Source organism: Clarias gariepinus, chromosome 6 (assembly GCF_024256425.1).
Source record: "Clarias gariepinus isolate MV-2021 ecotype Netherlands chromosome 6, CGAR_prim_01v2, whole genome shotgun sequence".
Lineage (NCBI taxonomy): Eukaryota > Metazoa > Chordata > Actinopteri > Siluriformes > Clariidae > Clarias > Clarias gariepinus.
This window is the reverse complement of record NC_071105.1, coordinates 12,638,592-12,661,017: the sequence shown is the minus strand read 5'-3', so window position 1 is coordinate 12,661,017 and position 22,426 is coordinate 12,638,592. Positions and strand designations below refer to the sequence as shown.

The window sequence follows — 22,426 nt, the reverse complement described above, 5'->3', positions numbered from 1 at the left end:
GAAGATGACCTATAATATATTTTTATATGCTTTCTTCTAAATGCTCACCCGTGTCATATTCCTCCTCATCGCCAATGCTGAAGACGGGCTTTACGCCCCTGTAGGGTTTACCCACACGGTCACTGCTACTGACGTGCCTGGGGGGAAAACCAAACATTATATGAGATATTCCATCCAAATGCACACACAAACAAATACACACATACCTCAGAGGTACAAATAAAAAGCCCATTGACAAAAAAATTCAGTTGTACACGTTTCCAAATGGCGGCAGCAGCAGCAGCACAAAAACCAGATCTAAGATTACAAAAGATAAGTAATAGGAAGTAAGAATTAGTTGGAAAAGGTTAAAATGGAAGCGGTGATATCGAGATGATAACCAAAGCGTGCAGGAGAGAAACACGACAGAACATGTCTGCTTTAATAGATAACGGTTAAAGATGATCGCTCGCTTCCAAAAAGGTTAAAACACATTAACACCCACTGCTCTGGTAATCATCCGGTCAGCAATGAAGGACATCTGAAAACACTGAATGGCACAAGCTTGCATTAAACACACACACACACACATTATGTTTGTTAGTACTAGCACAGCCTGCGTTCTGTTAAACAGAAATGTGTGCAAGCTTACTCGCTCGAAGCATTGAAGTGAAGTGTTCTGGGTGAGGTAAGCTGAAAAACTTTACGGAACACTGATCGTTTGCACTTTAGCTAATCTTCAGCATTGGTTCCCAACCATGGTCCTGGAGTGCCTTGCACATTTAAGTGTTTTCTTTGCTCCATGCATACCTGACCTAACTAATCAGGCAATTAACAGCTTTTATTTAATAAAAGTTGGTGTTGCAGATCATGAAAACACTATAATGTTCAGGACAGGTAGTCCTCCTGGACCAGGTTTGGGAACCACTGACCTACAGTAACTCAGCATTAGTAATGTTGTACATGGCTGTGACTTAAGACACAGTATTGTTGCATACTGCGATTTATAATCTGTAAATGTAAAAAAAGATTTTCCCATGGCGGAGCGATGTAACCGCAATGAAACCATTCATTTTTTAAATAACCAAATCCCTTCTTCCACATAGTACAAGAAAGAATATTGTTTTTGAGACCATAACTGCTGCTTCTATATTTCCCATGTATCATATTTCCAGATTCTAGATTTTTCTTTCCTTATTTAAATTTCTGCAAATTTACCTTACTTTTATTTATTTTATTCGTTTGTACCTTGTTTGTTAATTGTAATTTACTATTATTATTACTATTGTTATTTAAGTCACGACAGTAAAAAAAAATACAAAAGAATTAGGAATTCTTTCATTACCACTAATTGGTATCATATAAAAAAGTCATAAATAAAAATATACTGTGCAAAAGTCTTGAGCCCCCCTCATTTCTTCATATTTTGCCTTCAAAGAGTGAGAGTTTATTGTTTCAGTTGTTTTATTGTACAGTTTCAGTGCAGTCTTGTGGAATAGCTCCCCACGCTTCCTGAAGTACTTTTTTGGCTCTCATTTTAAAAACATTTTGGTTCTCATTTTCAGTCCAGTCCCTGTACCTAACCAGTTTTAGAGGAATGTTTTCATTTGTTAAGCCACAAGGCATATGAATCATTCAAACATTAAAAAAAAATCTAATTTGAACAAATCTAGCATGAACCAGTGAGGAATAAGTGCAGATGATTAGTATATACTGAGGATGCTGAATGCAGAGTGATTGAAACAGACGAGAGGGGAAATGAGGTTGCCTGTCACAGTAAAACATCTGTTCCCATTTCTTTCACTCAATCTACATAATTTATATTAATTTTGTAGGAAGAAATAAGGGGTGGCTCAAGACATTCGCACAGTACTGTATACTTGTTTAAGTTTAATGCTGTAAGCAGAGATTCAGTTGATAACATTCAAATTTAAGCATAGTTTTACATTAGAGTATGAGCATGAATATCCCATCATTATTACAATAGCAAGCTATGTATATTGCATTTGTGACACTAGAACACGACTTACTGTAAGTGCAATCAAGACAATAAAGAACGATTAAACAACTAATGTGTCTCCTTTGATGAAGTTAATTTGTGTTACAGTCCAAGGAAACCCACTGGATGATGTTGTGGCCAAAATATAAAAGATAAAACAAATCTCTTAAAAACCATCAGCATTTGAGTATCAGTTGGCAACCAGGTCAAGGAGACAGTTTAACAATAATGGTTGTAAAAAACAGTCAGCCTACCTAATATATGGATATCTCTAAAGCATAAGGAGAACTAAAACTACTTAGGATTACATAAAGTTGCTGCATAATTAAGTGCATATTGAAATAGACTTGTGAAAGGTTACCCCCAGTGATTTTTCAGCAAAGTCTACATCAAAACAAAGGAAATCTCCCTACAATAGAGGAGGAAAATGTAAGAAACATTGGAAAGAACCCCCTTCAGGTAGATGTACATGAAAAAACAACATACTTAGGATGTATCTAATCAGCACTACACAGTTTAGGAGAAATAAAGTCAATGACCATAAGACAGACCTGGAGCAGGAACTTGTAAAAAGACTCTACTGCTAGATAAGCAGTTTACTGTAAGGTATGAACATGAGTGTTAGTTACAGTGCATGCGTAAGTGAGCAAGGCTTGAACTTTGCCCCGTTGCCCGTCACCAGTGAGTCGGGCAGGGCAGAGCCACCCTGCACGGGAATGCCGAGGGCACTGAGGGCACTCATGCTGGCAGACAGACAGGAACAGGCTCTTACCGATCAGGTATCCCCTTCTCTGGCCAAGGCAGAGTGAAAGATAGTCTAGTGTGGAATAACAGAGGCATGGGTGAAGAGGATGTGAATTAACACAAATTTTGCAACAAATTAAGCATCGACCAAATACAGATGATTACTGTCTGATCCATGAAGGGCCATTAATGAAATCAGTTTATTACCCTGTTTGCTTGCCATAAAGCAACAATAACAGTATATAAAATCATTTAAATGATTACATAAATGAAAGGATGAAAAAGATTTTAGAAAACATGGCATTGGGAGTTAACATACCACTGAATTAGCTTTTTAAACAAATACTCACAAATAACTTGTAAGCCCACAGATTAGTTCTACATTCCCCAGATGCTTGGGCAATCTTTGCTCAATAATCCTGACATTTCTGTTGTATCACATAGTTTAAAAAAAAAAATAATCAAGTCTCTGGATTAGAGGTTTTTACTCCTATTCACAAAAACCTGGTGTGAATACAGGCTTTTGTTCCAGCCAATTAAAAGTTACACTTGATAGTTGGTTAGAGACCAAGATGAACCGGTTAAACAAATGGTTTCAGATGTGGTTGCTTTGCTTAAACGGAAAACCTGCAGCCTTTGCAGATAAGAATTTATTTTTATCCGGGTGTTCATTCATATGGTGGCGCAGTGGAATAGTGGTTGGCACCGTCGCCTTACACCCACAAGATCCAGGTTCGATTCTCGCCTTGGGGTCTGTGTGCATAGACTTTGCATGTGCTCCCGGTTCCTCCGTGATCTCCGGTTTCCTCCCACAGTCCAAAAACATACAAATTAGGCTAACTGATGTTTCTAAACTGCCCGTAGTGTGTGAATAAGCATGTGTGTTTTTGTATGTGTGTGTTGGATTGGTACCCTGTCCAGGGTGTAAACCACTTTCTGCCCCAAGTCTCCTGGGATAGGCTCCAGGCCCCCCGTGACCCCATATACAGGATAAAGTGGTATAGACGATGAGTAAGTGAGTAATATACTGGATGGCATGTCAACCAACCACAGGGCAAATGTGCACTCCCACACACACACTACTGGAATTTTGGGAACGCCAATCAGGCTATATCAAATGTCTATGGACTGTGGGAGGAAATCAGCTATGCACGGGGGAGAACATGCACGCAACTTCAAACAACCCCATTCTCAGAGGTGCAAGGCAACTGTTTTAAAAAAATACTGAACCCTTTACCCCTCAGAATAACATAAAAAAAATCTTTTTTTATGTAGACTGATTTTTTAAATTTTATTAAAAGACCTGCTTATTTATTAATGAGAAACATGATATATGATATTAATAGTTTAAAATGAATGTCAAGGCACTGATGTATCAGGTCTCACCTGTCCACTGGAGTCGAAGTGTTTTCAATAAAGCTGATCACCTTCTCCTTCACATTAACCGACTTGGATTTAAGAGCAAAGGTCATTTTGTTGACTAGGGATTTGACGCCTTTGCCATCCCCTGTACTATTCAGCTCCCCCTGTTTGAAAGATAGACTTTTTTAACCTTTCAACAGTAAATTACACTGCATTAATCGGTGCAAAAAATATATATAAAAAGCAAAGAATCTGCAACAACTTTAAAATCCAAAAGATGGCGGTAAAGGACTTATTTTGTGATTTTTGCCTTATCCGATTAAAATGTGGAGGAAAGACTTTGGGGCACCTATGGCCATTAAATTCCTTAAGCAGAAGACACAACAGCCTATAGACTTTGCCGATGAGAACAAAAATAAAAAAAGGCATAGCTTTGCAGAAAAACATATAGAGAGATATCTCTCACACGCACACAACCATGCACATCTACATGCAAACACGCACACTACACACTTACGTCTGCTGAGCTGAGGCTGCTGTGAGATCCTGAAGTGCTGACTATCCAATGCACATACACATTGTCTGGCCCTTCCACATTGATGTCTGCCAGGTGCTGCTGCAGTGCTGAACACACAAAAACACAAGAAGAAAGCCCTCATCAGTTCTCAGCCACAGTCTTTAAACACTGCAACTAAAAAGCCTAAGTGATAAGGAGATGCTAAGAGAAGATCACAAAGTTCAAAGGGAGCTTTTGGGACGATTTTTTTCTGTTTGTGTCAGTGACAGATGACGGCATAAAAATGAAATGAAGTGATGATCATTATGGTTGTCATGACACGTCGCATCTACTTACCCATAAATCCGCCTTTTGCAATGCTGACATACTCCTTGCTTTTCTACCAAATAAAAACAAGAAATGATTTAAAATATCTATTGATTCATTTTCAATTACTTTTAGTGTACTATTAAAAGTAACCGTTCTTTGCATCAATAAACAGCATTTTTTTTCGAGCGTTTTTATAGCTGATCCAATACCGGAGAAACCCTTTTGTAACGGACCTGCAGGAAGTGAGCGAGCACCATGTTCATGTACATGTCCTCTTCCTCGCGCCCACTGCCCATGAAGCACAGATGTTCACCGCTGGCCACTGAGCCCGACTCCAGAGACTGCTTTTGCGTCTCCAGCAGAGACTTTACAGACAGTGCAAACTCGGATGGATTGTGCAACATCTGAGGAAAGCAGGAAAACAATGAGGTCTGACGAGGGGCAAAAAGAATAAAACTTTGCCTTTTATTTATTTTCTTTTATTAATGTGTGTGTTAAGGTATCTCTTCAACAAATATTATAGTGCCAACCCATATAAAGAAGCAGAAGAAGAAGAGGAAGAAGAAGAAGAAGAAGAAAGATGAAAAATAAGTGCAGGAACAAAGCAAAATAGTAGGAAAAAAAGGAAGGATGATTTGAAAATAAAAAAGGAAAATGAATAAGGAAGAAAATGAGAGTGTAGGAAAGAGACAGCAGGAATGATTAAGTGTAGAAAAATAAAAAGGGGACAACAGGAGAGGTAAAGAGAGGAAGAGATGAGGAAGGAGGGACAGGAGAAAAACAAGGAAGTTGAAAAAAGGGAACTGGAGAAGAAGGCAGAGAATGAGAAGGTGAAAATGAAGGAAAAGGATCGGAAAAGGTAAAAAAGTGGGAAAGAAGGAAGAAAAAGGTTGACAAGAACAAGGAAATGTATGAAAGCGAATCTACAACTGTAACAAGTGCGTTACCAGATCAGAGTCCAGGTGAAAGGCAGTGGATAAATGTCCAGCATTGTACTGCTCTGCTGGCCGACAGTCCACTACAAAAAAACGCACCCCCTCCTGAAACCACACACACACACACTTAGAAACTGAGACTAAGAGTAAGAGATTTAAGGTTTACTGCAGCAACATGTCTCACTCGACCTGGGTGTTTTTCTTTATAATGGTAAAAGCAGACTGTCTGAAACGGAACTACTCACAGACTGGAGCTGATTAGCCTGCAGGATCTCGGGTACAGACACCGGGAGACAGAGAGCCTGACTCAGGTCCATGTCCTCCTCCTTCAGAGCCACCAGACTGCTACCAAACAAGTTCTGGTTCTCCTACACACACATACAGTATATATGGATAATACTCATTTAACATCTTACTTTGACTATGTATTGCACCTAGGAAATTACTTATGTTAAAAGCTTTCCAAGTATCTTCTTGTTGTTTTTTTTATTCTGCATTTGACATACAATAAAAGTGATATCCAAAATTATTTTTCTGTTTAAAATATGTAAAGTAAATCAATGAAAAACAAATACCAAGATGCATTTTACATTTGATTCAATTGCAGTTTACAGATTATTATTCGGTTGACTCACTCTCTCATACACACATCATTACACCGATAATTCTGCTAAAGGTGAGAACTCACCTTTCGGAGAGAGAGGGGTGTCTTGCTTTGGTAATATTGTGCCAGTGAAAACAGATCCTCAATGTCCTCAGCCTCCAATAAGGAAGGTGACTGTTCCAGTGTTTCTAAGCATACACACAGACATGCAGTTTAGTTCGGACATGATCTCATTGCATAACCTATAAATGTCCATTTATAATTTGTGAGATCTTGTCTGAACTTTTCTTTATTAAGGGCAGGATGTTTGTTTTTAAACAATGGACATGATCCATGTGGTACCTGAGCATCTATGTTGACAGAGCATTGCCACAATTGCAGCATGCGACACCATTAGGGATGGGCAAGCCATGTCTCTCAGGCTAACAAAACACTGCCAGCTATTCATCGTAGTCCTCTGACACCGCAAGGACACTGCTAAGAACTAAAGCAAGCACAGCCTGCTGGGAAGGAGGTGGCAAGATCATATAGTGTGTTGCCACAGTAGGAACATTTAAGGGCAGCCAAGTTAAAAACATGGACTGAAGGTGCTTGGGGCTGGTACTGGCCAAATGCAAGTACGGTAGCAACAGCACATTTAAATACAGACCCTGAGAGAGCTTAATAAAGCTCTATCTCTATACTCAATGCCCATTTTAGCAGGGAGTGACTGGTTATCATAGGAGAAGACTAAAGATTGAAATGTAATGTGAGAACGCAGCAACAATGTAGCAGTGAATGCATCATAGTTTGGTGTTAAGGCTGCCTTGATAAAAATAAAGCTGGGTCCTCCACCCAAGAAAGGGTACTCCCCACCCCTGGAGGGGTATCTCTCATTTCAGTGGCAGTTTCTTAGAGGATCAGGTTGCCAGCTTGATGCCCATTTTTATCTGAGCGGTTGAGGGTAAAGAACCTTGCTCAAGAGCCCAACAGTGGCGGCTTGGCGGCCAGAGACCTTCTAAGCAGCAGTCCAACACTTTAACCACAGTTTAATTTATAAGCTCTTGTGTGCACTTTTAAGATCCCATGTATGATTGGGAGCCCACAGGCAACAGCATTGAGGCTGCGATATAGAAATACAGAAATCCCAGGCTTAAAATTAAAAGATAGGTTTGAGATTTTTCAAGTTAAAAGGAAAGTCAAACCAGCAATCCTCAAGGTGCGAGAATACAGTGCTTTGACAGTAAACACACCAAGGAATCATCCAAGTTTTGATTTAAAGTCATCATCACTAAGCGATAATATTCTGCTAACCAACTGATTTTGATATTTAAGATAGATCAGTTGTATCAGGCGAGGCTCCTAATAAGTTGTAATGAAAAACTCACTTTTAAGCACTGAGAAAAGAACATGGGAAAACAAACAGTCCAAAAAAAGCACACACGACATTACAAGTAATCATTCTGTTTATGGTCATAAGGTGAATACTATAAGACAATCAACTCACTTATGAGCTCCTCTTTACTGTCTCCTTCTTGGGAAAGAATCATGTCTCTAAATAAGAAACAAAAGCAAAACATATACAACCTCATAGAAACAGTATAACGAATTTAAATAACGGTCTAAATAAAAGTCTTAAAAGCTGCATAGTGAAAAGACACATACTTGGCATTGACAAGAATGACGAGCATAAGGAAGAAGATGAGGAAGGGGTCGGCCTGCTGGAAGTAGATGTGCCACAAGGCCTGAGTGACCTCAGGAAGACAGTGGCTGGAGAACAGACTGCCCAACTGTAGAGACACAGGAACAACATAACTTAAGGTTAGGACAGCAGAATGCTATGTACGCCACAGAGCTAAATTAAATGACATTTGGTGCTTGTATGCCAAACAATTGTTCTAGTGAAGCTGCAAATCAGTCTAATCCAGAATATCTACTGAGAGTAAAGTTAACATACTGACCCAGTTAATGGCATAAGAGTCTGGTGTCATCTTTTTGGTGTCAAGGAATGAGCAGAGTTCAGGTTCGTGGTACTGCAGCAGCAGTCTGTACAGGTGGAACGGTCGCCCCTTCGACACACAGTCTCTACAGAAAGAAAAAAAGCACGAGATTTAGGAAATGGAAAGGCAATATAGGCATCATTACAGTTTGTTTTAATTTTTTAAAGCAGATTTGTACGTCAGATTTCTGCAATCAGAAAAGTTTAACCTAAACTTTCAGTCTTCCCCACATACCTGGGAATGTACTTATTCATGATGGCATAGAAGCAGTTGTAAAGGTCGCTGCGCGCTAACTGGAGACCGAGCAGGGGTTTGAGCAGGCTCGGCCAGCAGAGTTCAGTTGTGAACGTCACATTTCGTGACTTACAGTAAAAAGTGATCACGGCCTCCACGTCCCCCACTAGGTCCCGGCCCTCCTCTGCAGGAAGCCCCAGCTCATCTAAACAACACGATTTAATATACAAGTTATAGTCATTCTCTCCTGGCAAGTTAATACAAGCATTAATCACCACCCAGAAAATTAGTTTAGCAATGAAAAATAATACTAATCAACTAATAAAAAATATTATAATTACTAAATTAGTCAATTAAAAGCAGCCTTAATGTGTTTCAATGTTGTTTAGGACCTGGACTTAAATCTTAGAACATTTATCAAGGCAATGCTGCACTGATGGAGGATTTACATACTCTCTTCGCTCGTATATTTATCATCATTCTGATGTGATGATTTCGACTTGCAAGTCGAAAATGTTAAAACGGTTAAATACTAGTGATGTATGTACTAGTGATGGGAGTCGGTAACCATTCCACAGTACAATGCATATCTTGTGTTTCCTGGAAATGAATCTCTTCACCATTCACTATTACAACAATACCACATTAAATATAGGTACATCAATTTCCATTAAAAAGTACCATCATCAGATCTATTAATCATCAGCTAGGATAACGAATATTAGAAAACATACTAACAGTACAAACATGACACAGCAGGTTTTTTGATTTCCATGTGTTTGCATTCAAAGTGGTTAAATGTTGCAGTTCCTCCATTATCCTACAGGTGCACTCTAAACAACTCGCACTGTATCCTTTGTGGCAGGAACAAATGATTTGCTAAATTTTTGTAAAAAAAAAAAAAATTGTTAAAACAAAATCTTCAGATTTATGAATTCATGATACTAACAGGATATACAGTCATGGCCAAAAGTTTTGAGAATGACAGAAATGATAGTTTTCACAAAGTTTGCTGCTTTTAAATCTTTGTTTCAGTTGTTTCTGTGATGTACTGAAATATAATTACAAGCACTTCATACATTTCAAAGGCTTTTATCGACAATTAAATGACATTGATGCAAAGAGTCAGTAATTGCAGTGTTGGCCTTTCTTTTTCAGGACCTCTGCAATTCGACTGGGCATGCTCTCAATCAACTTCTGGGCCAAATCCTGACTGATAGCAACCCATTCTTTCATAATCACTTTTTGGAGTTTGTCAGAATTAGTGGGTTTTAGTTTGTCCACCCGCCTCTTGAGGATTGACCACAAGTTCTCAATAGGATTAAGATCTGGGGAGTTTCCAGGCCATGGACCCAAAATTTCGACGTTTTGGTTCCCGAGCCACCTAGTTATCACTTTTGCCTTATGGCACGGTGATCCATCGTGCTGGAAAATGCATTGTTCTTCACTAAACTGTTGTTGGATTGTTGGAAGAAGTTGCTGTTGGAGGGTGTTTTGGTACCATTCTTTATTCATGGCTGTGTTTTGGGGGAAAATTGTGAGTGAGCCCACTCTCTTGGATGAGAAGCAACCCCACACATGAATGGTCTCAGGATGCTTTACTGTTAGCATAACACAGAACTGATGGTAGCGCTCACCTTTTCTTCTCCGGACAAGCCTTTTTCCAGATGCCCCAAACAATTGGAAAGAGGCTTCATCGGAGAATATGACTTTGCCCCAGTCCTCAGCAGTCCATTCACCATACTTTCTGCAGAAGATTAATCTGCCCCTATTTTTTTGGAGAGAAGTGGCTTCTTTGCTGCCCTTCTTGACACCAGGCCATCTTCCAAACGTCTTCGCCTCACTGCGCGTGCAGATGCGCTCACACCTGCCTGCTGCCATTCCTGAGCAAGCTCTGCACTGGAGGCACTCCAACCCCGCAGCTGAATCCTCTTTAGGAGACGATCCTGGCACTTGCTGGACTTTCTTGGACGCCCTGAAGCCTTCTTAACAGGAATTGTCTCTTTCCTTGAAGTTCTTGATGATCCTATAAATTGTTGATTTAGGTGCAATCTTAGTAGCCACAATATCCTTGCCTGTGAAGCCATTTTTATGCAACGCAATGATGGCTGCATGCGTTTCTTTGCAGGTCACCATGGTTAAAAATGGAAGAACTATGATTTCAAGCATCAGCTTCCTTTTATATGCAAATTGCTATTATAAAAAATTAAGCAGCAACTTTATCAATTTCCAATATTTATGTAATTCTCAAATCTTTTGGCCACGACTGTACAATTCAAACCAAATCAGCATATAATCACTCACTTATCGACTATACCGCTTTTTCTTGTATTCAGGGTTGGTTTACTTGTATAATTTTTTTCCAAAAAAGAAGTATGCCCGCATATTGAAGAAATTTTATTTATTTCCTTCAAGGCAAATTAAATAAAAGGTCACTTTGAGTTCCATCCGTGTCAGAAGCATGTACAGATATCTACATTAAATGTGCACGCCTTCCTTGGACTTTTTCTGCTACGCAGCAGTTGTCCAGGTACGCAAAAGAAAACATGCAACATGGAGCGTTTAGAATTTTTTAAATGATTAAAATCAGTTGGCACATTTTATAATCTATCAAAATACACAGGAAATAAACTTAGATTATAAATAATTAATAGTTAGTCACACAAGACACATCTGCAATTCCACAACCTGTTATAAAAATTACAAATCTGCTGGAAGTCACAATAATGTTCACAAATAAAAAAAAAAAATAAAAAAAAATTATGATGAAACAAATATAAATAAATCTACCAAACTGATCCAATCCAAATGCTGGGTAAGTAACCAGTTACTATACAGTGGTACAAATAGTCTAACTATAATGAAATTATTGCTAGATAAGTATAAATTCCTTCCAGTTCAACGCCAAGCTTTGACAGATGTTGTTGGATTAAAACGCCACTTGAACTCTGGAAGCATGGCGGAAATTTCCTCAATAGATAGATTAATAAAACAAATTAATAAAACCTTCAACTAGACAAATCATACACCCTAGCTGATGCAGTAAGTAACTTCTCATTTCTATTCATACAACCACATCAGAAGATGTGATTACGGCTATTCACCAATGAGCTGCTGGCTTCGGTTGTGTATAAGCGTCTGTTCTGGTAAATCCAAAGCCCCGTCCCAGGAGGATAAACTGTCTCCTTTACCAGCCACATTTAGAGCAATCTGAAAGAGAGGGAAAGAAAATTGTACATTGTCAGTCATGAGGGCTAAAGAGGGAGGACAGAATAAAAGTGAAAGGAGGAGGAGAGAAAGAGAAACACTGATGAAGGGCTTCGATACCAAGCTGTGCTTAAAAGCGCCTCTACACCAGAGGAGAACAGAAAAGCTGCTGATCACAGTACATCACTGCTCTGCTCACAGTGACCAGCTCGGGTTTCAGTAATGAGCGTTGGATCGATAGGGCAGCTCTCAGTGTCCTTCAGGGAGCAGCTGGAGCTGCGGTTAAGATCTCTCTCACTCAGAGAGTTAGCACACAGAGTTCACCTGCTCAGGTTCACATACACCCACTCACAAAAGTGAGTATACCCCTCTAAAACATTTTAGTATATCTTCTTAAAGGACAATACTATATAAATAAAACTTATAAAACTGATATATCTAAGAGTAGTCACTGTGCAGTCTGTATAGCAGTATAGCCCTTTGAAAATAACTCAAATACAGCCATTATTGTCAAAATAGCTGGAAACAAAAGCACGGACACACTTAGTGATAACAGCTGTACATCTTTAACCATGCAAAGTTAAGTCACATGTCCTTTGTGTAAAATCTGTAAAAACTGAGACTAGCTACATAATTAGTCTTTTGTACCAGCCCATAAATGAGTTCGCACACAAGACTCACCATCCAAAGCCTGGCTCTCTGATGAGGCAGAAGGTTTTGGACCTGAATGAGACCGTTCTTCTCTGCATCCTGATCCCCACTCACAGAGTCTAGAGCCTCAGCTAGGTCCTCGTCCCTGCAGGACACATCATAAGCAACAGTCATAATTACACACATTTATAATAAAATCATAATAGGAATAATGTTGAGGTAACAGAACTGATGGTATAATCTGAAAGATTCAACAAATCATATTAATTTACAAATATTACACTGCTGAATAACTAGAAATAATAAAATATTTATACTAACGTTGCTTAACTTAGTTTAACCCTTTTTTCTATTATTATTACTTCGTAATTAAAGCAATTTCATAATAGACACTCTTTTTTAATAACAATTATTGATAGAAAACTGAATAGTAAATTGTAATTCTTATTACATTTTCCTTTTATTTGGTGAAAAAAAAGCATTATTTTCAAACATTTACATTTTATTATTTTGATTAAAATAAAATTTTCTGTTTTTATTCATTTATATTTTATGATGCAGTGGAATGAAGTTGATCTGTATCAATCTCTCCCCACAGTTTGACATTTATGTGAACCGTAGATTGACTTGAAGTGAAACTAATTGATCTTTAGCCTATTCCTCTTAATGAGAAATACAGTTTTACATTTAGGCATTTGGCAGACTCTCTTATCCAGAGCGACTTTCTTTTTAATTTTTTTTTTTTATCTCATTATACATCTGAGCAGGTGAGGGTTAAGAGCCTTGCTCAAGGGCCCAACAGTGGCAACTTGGTGGTTGTGGGGTTTGAACCTGGGATCTTCCGAACCGTAATAGCTCACTCAAACTCTTTTTAATATACAGTGCTCATCGGTGTTGCCAAATCATACTAACAAAATCCAACCTAGGCAGTCCCAAACCTCCGATATAAATAATTACCAGACAGGCCAAATAATATCAGTACCAGGACTCGTACTGTAAATGAATTCTGTATGCACATACTTTGCTTTTATCCAAGACACTGACAACATCATCGTATTTTTATTATTATTCATACTGCACAATAACAACTGAGTATTAAAATTTTTTATTTAAGATTTTATTTAAACATTTATTAAGATTCTATCTAAACATTGGACATACTGTGTTTAAATGCTTAAATGCTGTGTTTAATTAAGACTATGGGCAATAGTTCCTTGCTTTAGGTGTTCTTTAAGTATTACTTATAATAAAAGGAAAGCAAAACTTTCCCCTGGAAAAAAAAAAAAGTACCTGAATCACAACCTTGTAATACGTGCTGATCTATGAGTCTTCTGATCTTTTGCACGTCTAATCGTGATATACATCCTGTTTCACAGAACTGATTACATATCTTGAAATGGTATTTCTGCTGTACCACCCACCCCAACCCACATTATAGTCGTAAACAGACAGTTCTGTCATGAACGGATTGTGATCCAATGCACCAAAGTCAATTTCAGAAATCATATCAAAAAAAGAACTAGTTGCCTTCCTTCAGCTAATCTTGTCATTAAATTCAATCAACTGGAAAAAAAGTGAAAAACAATAACACAATTAATCTTAAATTATACACAAACATATTTTGGAAGCATTAACAGGCCTCGGAAAGTACCTACAATCCTTAAAGGCTGACACCATAGACACCTTGCATTCAGTAGCATTTTTTTTTATTACAGCATGTAACAAATCTTACAAATGTAAAAACAAACCCTATACGTTAATATATACCCGAGGGCAAAACATGTCAAAGAACCCTAATGAAGACAATATCTCACAGAGAGAAAAAGAAGAGCACAAATGCTGGTAATGACTCACTAAGCCATTAGTATTACACTCTGACGTTCCCACCCACAGACCACAGATCCTCTGATACCAGACCCTCTGTTTAAGCCACAAGTTTCAGGATACTGAAGGTTACATTATGACTAGTAGTTTTAAATGCTGTGACAAATTTTTTGGGGTAACCAAGTCATGTCAAGCTGCAGTGGATGCTAAAACTTAGGTTTGCTCTGATCATGGTGGTCCGATCACCAATCCCCGATCACACGGGTTATTAGGATCTGCCAATTAAAATGTTCTATTTTTGTGTAGTATTGTTTATTTATTTATTTCCAACTATTCTAAACAAATACAATCATAGTTTCATAAAAACTTTTATTTATTGGAAGGCTACAAAGAGAAATAAAGAGAGATCTTTATTGGATAACATTCCAACCTCTTATTATTTCACGCAGATTTCATAAGAAACTGAAACCAATAGAATGGCTAATGCTTGACTGCTTGCTAAAGAGCAAACATTTTCCATTACTTAACTAGCAACAAGGGGCTCCCACACACCTAAATGCTTATATAAAATGCAACTGTCCAACAACACTATTTATTTTACCTCAACCCATAACCTCAGTATTAGGTTGTTTCATGTTATTTGTCGTGTTGCCGCTCTTGTTCCCACATTTGCACCTGCGCTTTATGTTGTCTTTTGGTATAGTACTTACTTTTTGGTAAATGTATAGTAAATGTTTAGCTGTTTTGTCTCAGCTAGTTAGCTAATTGAGAGTGTTTGTTATTTGTTAGCTAGTTTGTTAGTACAGTATCTGCCATTAAAACAGAAGGAAGGCTACTCTGTCAAGGCTCTGTTAACATGTCTAGATGACATAAAGGCATGGTTAGCTGTATTTTTTTATTTTAATGATAAAAAGACTGAGGTTTTGGTAATTGGTTATGGTGCCAGAAACTCTACCCCCACTGGATTCAGGAGCCTTGGAGCGGTATGTTAAGCCCACAGCACCAGGGGTCCGTTCTTCGTATGTCGCTTGACACATCCGAGATGAATTGACACATCCGAGATGAGATCATTGTGCTAACTACGATCTGGCCAAGTTGGTTAGTGTTGATGATTAGTATAGCTGGATTGAGTTGTCTAGGATTATTGCACGTTCATGCGTTGGTTTAAAAGGTGATATGCATAGACAGTAGAAACACTGATCACAACCCCTTTGATTGGTTGATAAAATATCAAAATAGCTAGCTTAACTTTTTTTGTAACACGGGTTATGCGCTGAAATGCCCCCTGCCATGGATTGCACAAAATAAACATGCCCCGCCCTATGTCTGAGATCCGCTTCAGCCCTATGCCTCACCCCGATCTCTCAGATCATCAGATAAACTTTTGCTGACTGTACCCAAAACCAAATGCAAGCTCAGGGGTGATCGGGCGTTCTCTGTGGCGGCACCCAAATTGTGGAATGACCTATCTTTGACTACTCGTGAGGCCACATCACTGAGGGTGTTTAAGTCACTTCTAAAAACTTAAGTTTTCCTGGCGTTTAAACCAACATGAGATGTTGATTTTATATATTGTTTTTCATTAGATATGTGTGTGATGTGATTTTAATTATGTCTTCTTGTATTATTTTATTATTTATGTGTAGCACTTTGGGGCATTCTTGTTGTTAAAGTGCTATACAAATAAAGTTGAGTTGATTAGTTAGTTTTTGTTAATTTATGTCGGTAATCTACGTTGTTTTGTGTGTAGCATTTTGTTTTGTTTCACTGTGAACTAAACTGTATATGGTTGAAATGCCAATAAAAGTCTGCTTGACTTGACACACTACACATGGAACAAGGCTGCATCATTGAAAAACAAATTGAAACTCTGCACCGAACGTTTTTGAATACCACATCAGTCACTCGGTATTTGGCAACACAATCCTAGCTACTCATTAGTAAAACAGACGAACAAACAATTGTAGCACAATGCACCTAAATTGCCAAGAGTCACACATGCACAAGGCTTTAAGCAAGCTGACAGATCTGCTGAGTGTTTGGCCATGTCATCACATATACAGACATGAAAGAGAAAGAAGTAGCTATAGACAGGCATGACAAATCTCTTTACAGGATAAAGTGACTGAGACTGAGGTTAGTGGTATGAAATTGCACCTGAACAGTTTGGAGTCTTACTTAAGCTAAAAGGTCAACCCAAACTCATGCTTCCTTTTACAGCAATTTGTGTTCAACCTAAGCCTTCAATCAAAAGGTGTAATATAATAAATATGGGTTACTTTATTCTGCGCCGACCTAAAATGTCTAATGTGCAGATGTGAATGTAGTTACTCATCAGAACAGCCTCAGGAGAATAGCCTTAAAATGGCGAAGAGATATGTGGGAGAGACTCCGGCATCTCGCGAAAAGCAAATATGTGGAAAGTCAGACAGGATGAGTGTGTACAGTGTGTGTATGAGCTGCGAATGTCTACATTGCACAAGGACACAAAGGTCTAGTGTTGAGCAGCAATAAAAGGATGACCTGGATTCAGTAAGCTGTGTCTGGATCATATTTCTCACATGCAGGTATGAGGATAATAAATCGACACCAATCTAACACTAACACGCTATTCGTCGGCGTGGAACAAGAAAAAAAAAGAAAAAAACACATTTGGCAACATCAAAAGGCAATCTAGCACTAAGATCAGTGTAGAATCTGCCAAAAACAAAAAAGACAAACTGTAATTATTATTATGTAACAAATCAAATATTTACAAACACTGGAAATGAAACACTGAAAATGTAAGACACTAATTAGGATCTCAGAAAACAGGAACTCATGCATGAGGTCACTCATTTGTCACTTAGCCATTAATCCCATCCTCTTACACTTCTCCCCCAAGCCACAAAGCATCTAATGAATCTAATAAATTTTCTCTCACCACAAGCTTCAGGATCTTCAAAGTTGCATCATTAATCATGAAAGGGCAAAACGTATCATTATTAAAAAGGAATTTTCTTGGTATTAGCATCACAATATACAAATATTACACGTCAAGTGTACATGGTAGGCTTACTCAATTACTAAGCATGTTCCTTGAATACTGCTTAAAAAAATAATTAAAATAAAAGAAAGAGACAGGACAAGATGTTAAAAAACTGTGCTCACGATGTAGATCAGATATGATGTGGTTGTCCCCCTCCCCGCCAGGTCCTGCACTTCAATTTTTTTGCATGATTCCTGTAAACTCTGGCTTTGATTTAATATGTTCTATACAATAGTTAGTTTCGATCGAGCGGTCTGATTGGACGAGAGGCATTCTACAAGAGGTGATCATGGACGGTAACACCATTACATCATTTGCCACCTTTTCCGTCCCAGGTATTCTACAATCTTTTACAAAATTTTGGTCGCAGCATGGGTGAAAGTAGGTCAGTACAGTCAGCATTACAGAGGAGATGTAAAAAAACACATTTAAAACCGGTTATAGAAACACTTTTAGTAAGAAAGCGCGTATAACATCTTAAACATTTTCACTCTTTAATAATTGCTTCTAAGTCATTCCGAATCACATCTAAACTATCTGTGTACGCTTGAGAGACTTCAGACTGCCCTCTTAGGTACTCAGGAACTTTTACTTCTGCTCCATAGAGAGCATGGGAAGAGCGGAAAACATCTCAACCTGGTTCGGGAACAGCACCATGCAGGACAGACGAGCTCTACAGAGGGTGGTGCGATCAGCTGAGCGCATAATGCGCACCGAGCTCCTTGACCTGCACTCAATCTACAGCAAGCGGTGCTGGACCAAGGCCAGGAAGATTGTGAAGGACCTCAGCCACCCCAGCAACGGGCTCTTCTCTCTGTTGAGGTCAGGAACGCGATTCCACTCCCTGAAGACCAACACAGAGAGACTGAGGAGGAGCTTCATCCCGCAGGCGATACGGTCTCTTAATCAGTACACCACACAGTACTGATCCATTTTGCACATCCACACACATGGTTTCTGCACTCACTGTGGACATTCTGGACATTCACTTACACTAGTGGTCACTGCACAACACATTCGCGGACATTAGTTAAACTACCCAATTACCCTGTCACAAGTCACTTTAAATATGTCACTTCAAGCATATTTGCACACCCTCTGGATGTTCTGCTACCCGGAAGCACAAGTCACTTTAAACACTTTAAATATGTGGCATTTCTGTTCATATTTAATTTATATTTAACTTTATTCCCAAAAAAGTCCATAAACTCTATATCTCTGTATTGCATAACTATTTCTTATTTTTTATATTTTTCATATATTGTATATTTTGTCCTGTACAGTACAGCTGTCTCTTATTTTTCTATATTTTTCTTACATTTTCCTTATATTGTATATTTTGTACTGTATAGTGTTATTTTATTTTTAATTTTATATTTAATTTATTCTAACTTAGTCAAATTTACCTTCTGTTCCTTTTCATATTTATCTTCTATTCATGGTCTCTATTTTAAGGTCACAGGCAGTTGTCCAAGCATTTCACTGCATATCGTACTGTGTATGATTGTGTACATGACAAATAAAATTTGAATTTGAATTTGTTTACGGCTACAAAGCCGTACAAAAGTCTGAATCCCAAATCGCTCTCCAGACCCTGATCAAGGGCACTATTGTGTGTGTGTGAAAATTGTACACTCTAGCACACTAGCTTTACTCTACAGTATTTGGGATTTAACCCAGAAGGTAGCATAGCTGATGTTTTAAATGGGGAATAAGTGAATATATAAACAGAAAATTACTAGAATTTTCCAGAACTGTCCACCACCTCCATGGTTTATTCTCCAACCTGTTAGCTAAATAGTACCAGTAAGAATTGAAACCCACTTTCGCCTCGGTAAATTACACTAACTGTCGGTCGATAATTGTCAGTAGCTGAAAGGACTTGAAGGATATGTGATGGAGGAGCAAAATAACTGGTTAAATAAAGAAACAAATTATCTTATGATAATAAATGATGTTTACAGAACTGTTGTCTAAAAGGTAGTGGGTTTTGTTTATATTTATATATTTATATTATACAAACACACACACAAACACACACACACAGTGGAGCCTTGGATTACGAGCTTAATTCATCCTGGAAGCTGGCTCATATTTCAAAACACTCATAAACCAAACTGAATTTTCCCATAAGAAATAATGAAAAACTCAAATTATTTATTGCATAGCCCAAAAAAATAAACACAAAAATAATTAACACAAAATATAAAGTAAAAATAAAACCTGCACTTTACCTTAAAATAATAGTTAAAATAAATCCTGACAGATAAATGTTTCCATTTGTGCGCGCATTTGGGCGCTGTGTACTGTATGTTTGTGTGTGTGTGTGTGTGTGAAGCTAAAGTAAGGAGCCCCTTTCCCGCTCCCCCTTCTCGTCTTACACACACCCTTCCTCCACTCTTTTCACACACACGCGCACACAACGGAAACACTGTTTTATCAGAAAAAATAAACAAGAAATCTCCCTAATGACACTCGATTGAGCGACACACTAATCACAGCTGTAAAGTAAAAATAAAAATCAACCTGCACTTAACATTTGAACTGAGGGGAAAAAGAGTAGGAGGGGTCTGTGTGTGTCTGTGTGTGTGGTCACTGTGTTATAGTAAGCAGTACACACGTGCACGGATGTTGATTATACCAGTAAAAGTCGCGCACTAAGGTCCAGCAGGGGAGACGATTACCCACAAATTTCGCAGCACAAGAGAGAGAGAAAAAAAACGGTTGTTTCACGTGACAGTTGTGATCACGTGACGCTCGGCATTAAAACAAGAAGCGCAATGCGTGATACATGATACTCGGTACTTGTAAACCAAGAATTGTTCGTTTTTTAAGTCAAAATTTATTAAAAATCTTTGCTCGTCTTGCAGAACACTCGTAAACCATGTTACAATCTATATATATAATCGATATATGTCAAACATGTCTGTGATGTCTTCCTACAACCGCATAACAGCCGTGCTATATCCAGCAGTATAGTGCTTCCTCTCGTGTAATATTGCTTAAATGTTATAACATTTTATGTGGTGTATACTGTCAAGCTCTGCTTCCAGCACTTCCAAAGCATGATGATGACAATAGATTACAGCATGTTAAACTAGTTGAAAGCAAGTTTGATTGGAGGTCAGGCTGTAAATTTGCTCCTAAACCAAAAAAAACAAAAACATAAAACTAGCACTGGGTAGTTTCATTAACTAGTAAGGTGTAACTTGTGTGTAAACAGAGTGACATATTTTACAAAAACCAGCAAGCAGCCAAACATGATGCAATGGTGTCTTCTTACATTAAGCAATAATTGTCTCTGGATTTAGTTATTTAACAAAATCCAAACAGATTGTGTTTCACAATAAACTAGGGACATGAGTTATAGATTGCTGGTATTTTTACTTCAGTTACTAGTTCCGCTTAGCCTCTCGGGTTACTAAAACAACATTTCAGTAAAGCGTATTTCAGTACCTAGTCTATGATTACATTACACCACATACAATTTTATGTTCTTTACATATACGTATTTTAGTGTATAATGGCACATACTGGACTTACACATACTGTAGTAGACAACATATATGGACCAGTGCAGACTACAATAGAGATTAGCTTCTGTTGGGGAAACTGGCTGCAGGAGTTTAACTAGCTAAACCCTAATATAAAAGTAAGAGTCTACTTTCTTATTTTAATTATTTAATTGCATGAAACAAGGGCCTGTGCAGTCCTAAAGAAAAAGGTTATTATAAATACTGATGCAAAGGGATTTTCCATTTTAAAAAGTTAGAAAAATGTGTTTATGTTACGGTCAGTTATGGTTCCTGGAAGGAAAGAAAATCAAAATCAGCAGGTAAAGATGCTCAGACTAACAGTATCGGCTAACAAAACATCAATCAGTGCATCTCGACTCTAAGCCCCATGGTCCTTTACCAAGTCTGTACTTGATGTTGTTGAGTTTTTACAGGGGTAACAAAGTATAATCAAGCATTTTCCATAGTCCAAGTATCTGCGATGATGCTGCAGTGACCTTTTTACACAATTTATTACACAATTTCACATTTCTTCTTATTAAAATCTCAAGGAAGACTAACTGAGATAAAAAGTAATACACGACAGAGATTAAAAATCCTAGATAAAAGCACTGGTTTAAAAAATAAATAAGATGGAAAGACTACGTTGCAGGTTTAAACCCAAAACCAAAACCCACACAGACATGCAGACAGGGTTTGGGTTAAAAAAAAAAAGATTTTTCCATCTGCCAGACAGCCGCTGGGCTAAACAAAACTCCCCGAACAAAGCGCCGCCTTCCCACACACCTTCTGGCTCTTTGTCAACTCACATACAGAATCTGTCCGTCTGTTGTGAAAACAATGCCCATCACTCATGGTCTGCAAACTGGTTCCACCATCACAGCTTGGCTGAAAGATGGCAAAATAGATGCTGTCACGGGCTTCCTGACAACGCAGACGGAGTTACACACCAATCAGTGCTGATGAAGCGAGAATGGAAATTCAGCTCAATAGATTCAAAGCTATAGCACAACAAAACCTTTCATGAAAAGATGCAGCGGCAGATGCATTTCCTCTCGTGTCTGAGGAGCATGGTTGTAAGGACACTCTCTGTGACTGCTCAGTGATCTGGTCGAGCGTGTATGCGTTGTGAATTCAGATGGGACGGAGCATGCACATGAACTACTATCAAATGGTTTAAAATAAGCCATGTGATTTATGATAGAAAAATCTGGGGGGGGGGTTTATCTTGTCTCAAGCACTGTAGTTATGCTTCGGTCCAGAGAGCTACTTTCAGATAAATAATTTACATAAATGCATGTGACGGTCTGCCACTCTGGTTTTCTTACCATTAAGAAAACCAGAGTGGCTGTATTTTGGTCAGTTTTCATCTCCATATATTGACTGGCTCTGGTACTTTTTTCTCCCCAAGTACTTGGATACTCCTCATGACCGCTGATATAAAATAACATTTGGCCCGCCTTTTTTTTTTTTTTTTTCAATTTAAACCTGAGATTTTCTCAATGTTCCATCATCTTAGTCCTATTTTGATAAATGTAC

At 38.2% G+C, this 22,426-nt stretch overlaps 1 protein-coding gene across 2 annotated transcripts in view; it reads right to left on the bottom strand.

Moving 5' to 3' along the window:
- tbc1d23 (TBC1 domain family, member 23) overlaps positions 1 to 22,426 on the bottom strand; it is a 34,431-nt gene that overhangs the window by 4,885 nt on the left and 7,120 nt on the right. The window contains exons 2-16 of one of the 2 annotated variants that reach the window (XM_053498543.1): positions 12,551 to 12,665; positions 11,767 to 11,872; positions 8,663 to 8,867; positions 8,390 to 8,513; positions 8,094 to 8,218; positions 7,936 to 7,982; positions 6,534 to 6,637; positions 6,091 to 6,213; positions 5,858 to 5,950; positions 5,144 to 5,314; positions 4,938 to 4,980; positions 4,602 to 4,708; positions 4,109 to 4,248; positions 2,751 to 2,795; positions 49 to 137 (exon numbers count right to left, since the gene is read on the bottom strand). In XM_053498543.1, the coding sequence (XP_053354518.1) occupies positions 49 to 137; positions 2,751 to 2,795; positions 4,109 to 4,248; positions 4,602 to 4,708; positions 4,938 to 4,980; positions 5,144 to 5,314; positions 5,858 to 5,950; positions 6,091 to 6,213; positions 6,534 to 6,637; positions 7,936 to 7,982; positions 8,094 to 8,218; positions 8,390 to 8,513; positions 8,663 to 8,867; positions 11,767 to 11,872; positions 12,551 to 12,665 (1,637 nt within the window). The remainder of the gene's footprint in view (positions 1 to 48; positions 138 to 2,750; positions 2,796 to 4,108; positions 4,249 to 4,601; positions 4,709 to 4,937; positions 4,981 to 5,143; positions 5,315 to 5,857; positions 5,951 to 6,090; positions 6,214 to 6,533; positions 6,638 to 7,935; positions 7,983 to 8,093; positions 8,219 to 8,389; positions 8,514 to 8,662; positions 8,868 to 11,766; positions 11,873 to 12,550; positions 12,666 to 22,426) is intronic. The other variant, XM_053498544.1, reaches the window with a different exon arrangement.